The sequence below is a fragment of the Sapajus apella genome, unplaced genomic scaffold, assembly GCF_009761245.1.
Source record: "Sapajus apella isolate SASKATOON/1434 unplaced genomic scaffold, GSC_monkey_1.0 scaffold2780, whole genome shotgun sequence".
NCBI classification, from domain to species: Eukaryota; Metazoa; Chordata; class Mammalia; order Primates; family Cebidae; genus Sapajus; species Sapajus apella.
This window is the reverse complement of record NW_022439706.1, coordinates 1-8,674: the sequence shown is the minus strand read 5'-3', so window position 1 is coordinate 8,674 and position 8,674 is coordinate 1. Positions and strand designations below refer to the sequence as shown.

The 8,674-nt window shown below is 48.1% G+C and overlaps 1 protein-coding gene across 1 annotated transcript; it reads left to right on the top strand.

The window, feature by feature from the left end:
- The first annotated feature begins 2,218 nt into the window (after positions 1 to 2,218).
- Positions 2,219 to 4,967, top strand: LOC116547354 (histone-lysine N-methyltransferase EHMT1-like). Its single transcript, XM_032273332.1, has 2 exons — positions 2,219 to 4,062; positions 4,517 to 4,967. The coding sequence occupies exons 1-2, from the start codon at positions 3,856 to 3,858 to the stop codon at positions 4,775 to 4,777; spliced, it is 468 nt and encodes a 155-aa protein (XP_032129223.1). The 5' UTR covers positions 2,219 to 3,855; the 3' UTR covers positions 4,778 to 4,967.
- The last annotated feature ends 3,707 nt before the right edge of the window (positions 4,968 to 8,674 follow it).

The window sequence follows — 8,674 nt, the reverse complement described above, 5'->3', positions numbered from 1 at the left end:
GCTGTGTGTGGTGTCTACACTTGGGTAGAAGCTACAGGTCTCTGCTGTGTGTGGTGTCTACACTTGTTTGGAAGCTGCAGGTTTCTGCTGCGTGTGGTGTCTACACTTGTTTGGAAGCTGCAGGTCTCTGCTGTATGTGGTGTTTACACTTGTTTGGAAGCTGCAGGTCTCTGCTGTGTGTGGTGTCTACACTTGGGTAGAAGCTCCAGGTCTCTGCTGTGTGTGGTGTCTACACTTGTTTGGAATCTGCAGGTCTCTGCTGTGTGTGGTGTCTACACTTGGGTAGAAGCTCCAGGTCTCTGGTGTCTACACTTGGTGGAAGCTGCAGGTCCCTGCAGAAGTTGTAGTGCTTCTCATGCGCTTTTTACCCGGTGACCACAGGACATGCCTAGAGCGGAGGCTCTGCGTTTTGCTTTGTGAGCTTGGAGTGTTCCTGCCTTCTGCATATGTTGGTGGGAACAGGGCCAGATGCTGAGCCTGAATGGGCCCGTGGTCTCTATGGACTTTTTGGGCAGGGAGGACGGCGGACAGTGGCTCCCATGGCAGGGAACAGTTCTGTGTGGCTGCTGTCCAGGCATGAGGCCAGTGGTGCCCTGCTCTGTGTGACCTGAGGGCAGAAACCCTTCTGGGCAGCAGAGTGTGATGGTGACCACGCAGACTGTTGTGTCCTGTGTACCTGCTTTTCCCTGCACCTCCACCCTCCCTTCTACCTTGCCTGCCCTCTGGAGCCTGCTGCCTTTCTTCCTATCCACACCTCTTCTACCAAGCAGCCCAGCCTTTCTGCAGAGCAGCTGGGCACTGCCCACCCCCACCCCATGCCCACTTCCACTCCTGGCACTGTTTTTCCGGAACCGTCTGTTCCACACTGTCATATGCTTGGGTCTCCCGGAGCATCCTGTGAGATGCCAGCTGGTGACATGATTCTGTGCTCAGGGTCCTGAAGGGCCTCCCCCTACCCTTTCCTGATATTCTCCGCTGTGATTCTCCCGTGCCAGATCCCATCTGCAGGGCACTGGCCCCTCTTCTTTGAGGTCTGGACTACAAATCCTCCTTCTTAAGAGGCCTTTGACCTCTTCTAAACTTACTGCCAGTTGTCTGCAGTTTTCTCACTCCTGGACCCTGACCACGCTGAATCCCAGTCATCTGGCCCAGGGCCAGACCCTCGCCCTGGACACAGCTGAAGGCCCCTGCAGCACTGAAGTGGCCCCTCTTCACGCTCCAGCCGTGAGTGCAAACACACAGGTCCTGAACAGATTCTACATTTCTGAAAGTCATCCATAGACGTTTCTCTACGGTTTCACGTATAGCAAATTTTATACTTAACTAACGTCTGTTTCACACATATAACAGAAGTGAGGCCAGTAAGAAGAGGCCATTAGATGCTGTTCTTCACTTGTTTCCAGCAGACAGACTTCCTGACATGATCCTTTTTTAATTTTTTCTGAGATGGAGTCTCACTCTGTTGCCCAGGCTGGAGTGCAGTGGTGTGATCTCTGCTCATTGCTACCTCCACCTCCCAGGTGCAAACGATTCTCCTGCCTCAGCCTCCAAGTAGCTGGGACTACACACACCAGACACCACCACGCCCAGCTAATTTTGTATTTACAGTAAAGACAAGGTTTCACCATGTTGACCAGGCTGGTCTTGAGCTCCTGACCTCAAATGATCTGCATACCTCAGCATCCCAAGGTGCTGGGATTACAGATGTGAGCCACGTGCTCAGCTCTGACATGATTCTTAAGTACGTGAAATTCAGGGTTATCTCCTTTGTCTTCACTCTGCAGTTCATTAAAGGAGTAAGCAAACTTTCTAGGGGACAGGTAGCAAGCACCAGAGCCTTTGCAGGCCACAGTGTTCCCATCCCAGCCGGTCATGGTGTTGTCAGATGGAAGCGGATGTAGATGGGATGTAGACAGTGGGCGTGGCTGTGCACCAGTAAAGCTTTATTTATAAACAGGTGTCATGTTTGATTCGTCGCTCACACCTGTAATCCCAGCACTTTGGGAGGCCGAGGTAGATGGATCACAAGGTCAGGAGATCGAGAGCATCCATCCTGGCCAACATGATGAAACTCCGTCTCTACTAAAATCCAAAGAAGTAGCCAGGCATGGTGGCACGCACCTGGGAGGCTGAGGCAGGGGAATCGCTTGACCTGGGAGGCAGAGGTTGCAGTGAGCTGAGATCTCACCACTGCACTCTAGCCTGACAACAGAGTGAGACTCTGTCTCAAAAAAAACAAAACAAAACAAAAAAACAAAAACCATGGGTTACCAAGATGAAATAAGGAAAATAATCTAGTGAGAAAGTAGACGTCTGTTCCCCTAGACCGAAATCTGAGCATGCTGCAATCTTGCAGTCAGCCCTTCAGAACCTGGTGATATTAAAAGTTGGACCCCTGTGTTCAGGGTTTTGCATCTTGCAAACACTGTATTTTCAACCTGTTTGGTTGGGGGAAAAAATCTGCATGTAAGTGGACCTATGTGATTCAAATCCATGTTCAAAAGTCAGTGTATATATATTTAAAGCTGAGAGACTTAAAAGTTATCTGATTAAATCCAGGCCTCCTTCATCTCCCCCACAAAATATCTATTCAGAGTATTAAGATGATTGTGAGAGTGAGTTGAGTTTTTGATTCTTAGGGCTGCCAAGGGACTTTTGTGGCTTGTGCACAGCCTGTTCCAGTGTCTGCATGTCAGCTGTGTGCCCAGATCCCGATCCCCATGAACATACTATGGACGCATGGGGTGATTGTGTCCCAGTGCCCATGGCCCTAGGTACCTCCTCACTCCAGGGCAGATGTGCCCAGGTCCTGTGGTGCTGTCACAGGACCTACAGGACCCATCTGCTTTGGATGGTTCTCACTTACTTTCTTCTAACTGTTGCTTCTGCATTTTGTAGAGGGGTGTGTGTGTGTGTGTGTGTGTGTGTGTGTGTGTGTGTGTGGCTTAAGCAATCCCTCCCGCCCCCTCAAGCCTCCGCAATAGCTGGATCTTCAGGCGTGAGCTGCTGTGCCTAGCTTTAAACAGAATGGATTTTCCCCAGCCCTTTAGGAGAATTTTTTTCAAGTTAAAGCAGTGGCTTTTGGATCTGTTTTTTCTTTAAATCCTGGAACTTAAAAAAAAAAAAAAAAAGTCTTAGAGTCTGATTATATAAAACCAATCAAACCTGGAACTGCTTTTCTCAGAATGGGTTGGGAGCCCCCAGAACCCATCCTCGCTGCTGCTCTTGTTTGAAAACCGCTGCTCCAGGCTCTCCAGACATTTGCTCCTCCCTCTTACCATCTTGTGTCTTAATAGAGAGCTGGACGGTAGCTCCAGGGACTCTTTCCCCTTAGTCACTGGATTGCAGCGCAAGGAGGCTCTTGCTGGGGAAAGGGCCCCTGCAGGGTCGCAGGGGTGGGCATGGCACAGAGCTGTGTCCGGGGAAACCTGGCCCAGCTTGGCCCCTGTGGTGGGGGGAGGCCGGGCTCTTCCTGCTCCACGCACGTCCCTTCTGCTGCACATGCTGTTCACATTGGTCTATTTTGCAAAGTGAGAGGACTTCTCAAGGGTAGTCATCCCATGTGTTGAAAGCCAAGGGGACTGGGAGGAGGAGTCACTTCAGAGCCCGCCACTGACGGTCTGGTTTTCCTGCCTCCATGGTGGGGTGACAATGTTTCCTCAGTGTTTTATTGTGAATGGAGCAGATGAACAGATGATCTAGAAAGTGTTTCTGATTCTCTGCGAATTTATTGCAAGTGAAGGATGCCGGTCACCGTCCTGACGGCCCGTGGGCAGTGCGCCTGTTGTGACGGGGTTCGTTGGTGATTTTGGGACCGAGTTTTGTAAACTGTCTCCTACCTTTAAAAACATTTGAATGGTGTTTCTCTTCCTTTCTTGTCCCCTTTTGACTTTTTTTTTTTTAGCTTGCTTGCCTTTTGTTTTAGCAGCTGCAGTATCTCGGAAGAAAAAACGAAGGATGGGAACCTATAGCCTGGTTCCTAAGAAAAAGACCAAAGTGTTAAAACAGAGGACGGTGATTGAGATGTTTAAGAGCATAACTCATTCCACTGTGGGTTCCAAGGTAAGAGGCCCGTTTGAGTGACTTGCCACATGTGTGTGGAAATGGGTTTCTGTGTTCAGGGCCTGGTTATCAGTCTGGTTATCAATTTGGGTGACCTCAGTCTCCGGGAAGGTGCCAGGGCTCTAAAGCTCCTCTGCCATAGGGGCACGGTGTCCGTGTCTGAGGTCATTGTGGGGACTCCTCCCTGCCCTCCTTGCCAGGGGCATGGTGCACGGTGCACAGTGTCCGAGGTCATTGTGGGGACTCCTCCCTGTCTTCCCTGCCCTCCCTGCCCTCCTTGCCACAGTCCACCTGCCTGCCGGCTCTTCTCCAGGTGGCAGGGGCGCCTCTTCATGTGTCCCCGCCTCCCACAGGCCCGTGCACCTCCCAGTCACCCAAGACTCCTCAGGGAAAGCAGGTTTGTTCACCGTGCGCACTGGTCCTGCCTTCGGGTGTACACCTGTCCGTGTTCTAGGGGGAGAAGGACCTGGGTGCCAGCAGCTTGCACGTGAATGGGGAGAGCCTGGAGATGGACTCAGACGAGGACGACTCAGAGGAGCTCGAGGAGGATGACAGCCACGGCGCGGAGCAGGCGGCCGCCTTCCCCACGGAGGACAGCAGGACTTCCAAGGAGAGCATGTCGGAGGTGGACCGCACCCAGAAGGTAGGTGTCGCTGTCTTGAGTGGCAGCATGAGGGAAGGTGATCACAAAGCTGACCGTCGTTCTGAGAATTAGCAGTCTGCTCACTTCTAGTCTCTAATAAAATCCCCTGTTTACAATTGACTTAGATTTTTGTATTTTATTTTTCTTGAATTATTATTTTCATTTAAGAAGTATTTGTCTTTCTGTACATCATTCATTGAAATAAACCTCTTGTTTTTTTCTGTATTTTCTTTCATTCTTTTTTTGAGACAGGGTCTTGCTCTCTGCAAGCTTCTGTCTGATAAGTTATTCTAAAACTAGTAGCAGGAGTTCAATTCAAATAGTGACTTATTTGAAAATGTATAATTTTATTGGTTAGTTTTATACACTTTCAATCAGCTTTGTGTGCTATGGGTATATCCTTTCACGTATACAAAGCATTTTCTATCGTTTGTCAGAGTTTTGGGGATGTGTTTTCTTTCTTTGCTTCAATTTCAAAGTCTGTTGTACATTTTTAGCAGGTATTAGGGCAACTTTATAAATGTTGCTCCCAGCTCTTAGCTTGATTATTAAAAAATTAGTGAGAAATGTTACCATTAGATATTTAAAGAGGATTTTAACATTTTTTATTTTAAGATAATTAGTTTTTTCTCCTTTTGTATGAAGAATCATGAGGAAGAAAACAGCATCATCACCCCTTGTTCTGGTGGCTCTGGTACTCTTTGAAGTAGTCACTACAGTAACTTCCTTGGATGTGCCCAACACAGCCCGGTCCTTTGAAGGACAGGCGGCCCCTACTGCACGGGGAGCGGCTCCGTGTTAAGCCCCGGCCCCAGCCACATCCCTCGGTCTCAACACAAACATGCCTGTCACTCTTTCGCACTGTTCAGCTGTGTTAGGCTCCATTCTGTCGAGTGACAAGCAGTGCTTCCGGGGCATTCAGGGTCATGGCTTTGCTGAGTGTGTTCATGGCTCATCAGTGCTGTCTGCATTTACAATGTAGCACTTGGATGTCACCAGGCCACCTCTGGGTGTATCCTCCCACCTGCAGAGACCTGAGGGGGCGGTTTCCTCACCTTCCCCAGCAGGGCTGCCTTCTTGGGAGTGCAGCAGCTCTTCACTGCTGAGTCACGCCTGGGGCTGAGCAGCCACCTGCGTTTGTTCCTCTGTAAGCAGCTAAGTATCCCTTGCTCATTTTTTCTACTGGATTATGCAGCCTTTGAACATAGTCTTACGATCTTTTTGTCAATGAAGAGTTGATCTGTTGGCTCCAGAATGAGCTGAGGTTTTTTTCCCCAGGTGGATTTTGGGTTTTCTGTTTTGTTTTTTTATGTTTTGGGGACAGGGTCTTACCCTGTTGCCCACGTTGGAGTGCAGTGGCATGATCACAGCTCAGTGCAACCTCAAAATCCTGGGCCGAAGCGATTTTTCTGTCTCAGCTTCCTGAGTAGCTGGGGCTACAGGCGGGTGCCAGCATGTCCAGCTGACGTTTCTTGTTTTTTCTTGAGACAGGGTCCCACGATGTTGCCCAGGCTGGTTAAACTCCTGGACTTAAGTGAACCTTCCACCTCAGGTTCCAAAGTGCTGGGGTGACAGGTGTGAGCCACCGCACCCAGCTGATTCTGTCTTTTGACTTTGTCTGTAATGTCAGAACCCACAGGTACTAGTCAGCCTCTTTGTGATTTCTGGGTTCTTTGTTCTAATTATGATAAACCTTTCTCACTGATGATTTTGAATAAATTGGTGTACACCATCTCCTAATACTTCTTTTATTTCATTCTTGTATATAAATACTTGATTCCTATAGAATTAAAATGTCAGGTAGACCTGCTCAGAATGGGTGAACTTTATGATGTATTAGTTACATCTCAATAAAGTTTTTAAAAGAAAATGTGAGGTAGGGTCCCAGGGCTTCCCTCAAAATGCTTAGGCAAGGTTTCAACACCGCTTGACTGCTGTTTCTTCCCTTCTCATTTACGGTGCCATGTTTATCATGTATCACGTAGCATATCAGTTTGAGTCTATTTCTAGATTCTTTCTTTCCAGTGAAGTTCTCATCGTCTAGAGGAACTGGACACTGAATAAATAACTCTAGGTATTTGTTATAAAGTAAAACATTAAATGACTGTCAAGGCAAGAAAAGAATCAAGAAACACAAGCAAAACCAAGAAGAAAATGTGGTCAGTGTAAAACAGAATCGGATGGCAGGAGCAGTCCCAACTAGAGGGGCACTGGCGGTCAACAGGAGCCTGCAGATCAGAGAGATTATCAATCAGCAGTGATCGTTTTGTTATGCAGGTGGCTCCAGACAATAGAGAAGGATAGGAAAAGTACACTAGCCCATTTTGAGGCTAAAATATAGGCTGAACTCACCTAAATCCTAAATATCACAAGTCCTAAATAAGATATTAATCAAATGCAATGGCACATTAAAATAATGATTGGAAGGAAGTAGGGCTTACCCCAGGATAAGAGTGATTCGTTACTAGAAATCTATTATTTAAATAACAAGATTTCCTAGATTAACAGAATAAATGAGAAAAACTACAGAGTATATATGTGTTTAAAAGGTATTTTACGCTTGTAGTCCCAGCACTTTGGGAGGCTGAGGCAAGCAGATCATGAGGTTAGGAGATCAAGACTATCCAGGCCAACATGGTGAAATCCTCCCTGTCTCTACTAAAAATACAAAAATGTTAGCTGGGCATGGCGGTGCACATCTGTAGTCCCAGCTACTTGGGAGGCTGAGGAAAGAGAATTGCTTGAACCCAGGAGGCAGAGATTGCAGCGAGTCCAGATCGCACCACTGCACTACAGCCTGGGTGACAGTGCAAAACTCCGTCTCAGAAAAAAAAAAGTATTTTATAAAGTTCAATCAGCTTTATGTTTTCTGAGTTTGGGAGATTGCTTTATACTTGCATGTAGGACAGTGGGACAGCTCAGCAATGATTAAAGAATTACATACCTGTATGACCACCACCCAGATGAAAGCCTTGAATTTTACTGGCACTGCAGAAGCCCACCTAACTCCCATCCCCAAAAGTAACCTCTTTCCTGAGTGCTAACCCTACATGATTGTCTTGTCTGATTTTGTTCTTTATATAAATGGAATTACACGGTATGCGTTCTTTTTTTTTTTTTCTTTGAGTGTGGCTTCTTTTACCCAACATTATGTTTGTGGGATTTATTGATATTATTAGTTAATTTTCATTGTTATGGAGTAGTGGTTTTCAGAGGGGTCTGGGTGGGGGCTTTCTGAGACCTGTTCAGAGAGTCTGCAGATGAAAACTGTTGTAACAGTGCTGAGGTGTTGTGCGCCTTTTTCATTCTCATTCGTGGGGTTGCATGTGGTGACCGCTTTGCTGCGGTCGGTGGCTGACTTTGTGCCCTTGTAGTTTGAACATGTCTCAGCTTAAATCTCTACTACAGTACATGCATTAACTAATGTTAACACATGCTCTTTATGGTTCTTGGTGCTATTTTAGAGCATACGGGGCCTGAGGCGAGGGGGGCCATGCAGGATTCCTCAGTATGACTGCTCCTGTGTCTATATCTGCCCCACTGTAGATGGCCTATGGGTGGTCCAGTGGGGGCGTCCTGGAGGTCACCGCCAGCACCCCTCATGCAGGTGTTTTCCTGGGGGCCCACTGGGAAGGGAAGCGCCGTGCCTTGTGCCGGCCTCCATGGACACTGCCGTGCAGCTCCCCACGCCTAGGAGCGTCTCCTCTGCCGTGCCAGCCACGCTCAGTGCCTCCACTCCAGTGAGCAGATAACGTTTTCACTTTGATTTGCATTTTCATGGTTTGCACGAAGGTTGAGTACTTCTTCACATGCTTATTTTGCCATTTGGATGCCTTCTGTGAAGTGCCTGTTCACACTCCCGGCCATACGGATGCCTTCTGTGAGGCGCCTGTTCACACTCCCGGCCATTCGGATGCCTTCTGTGAGGCGCCTGTTCACACTCCCGGCCGTTTGGATGCCTTCTGTGAG

What these genes read in the sequence shown, in the direction of transcription:
- LOC116547354 (XM_032273332.1), top strand. Translation starts at nt 3,856, where the DNA reads ATGGTGTTTCTCTTCCTTTCTTGTCCCCTTTTGACTTTTTTTTTTTTA. An exon ending in ATTCCACTGTGGGTTCCAAG is followed by an intron (nt 4,063 to 4,516) that starts GTAAGAGGCCCG and finishes TCCGTGTTCTAG; the next exon opens with GGGGAGAAGGACCTGGGTGC.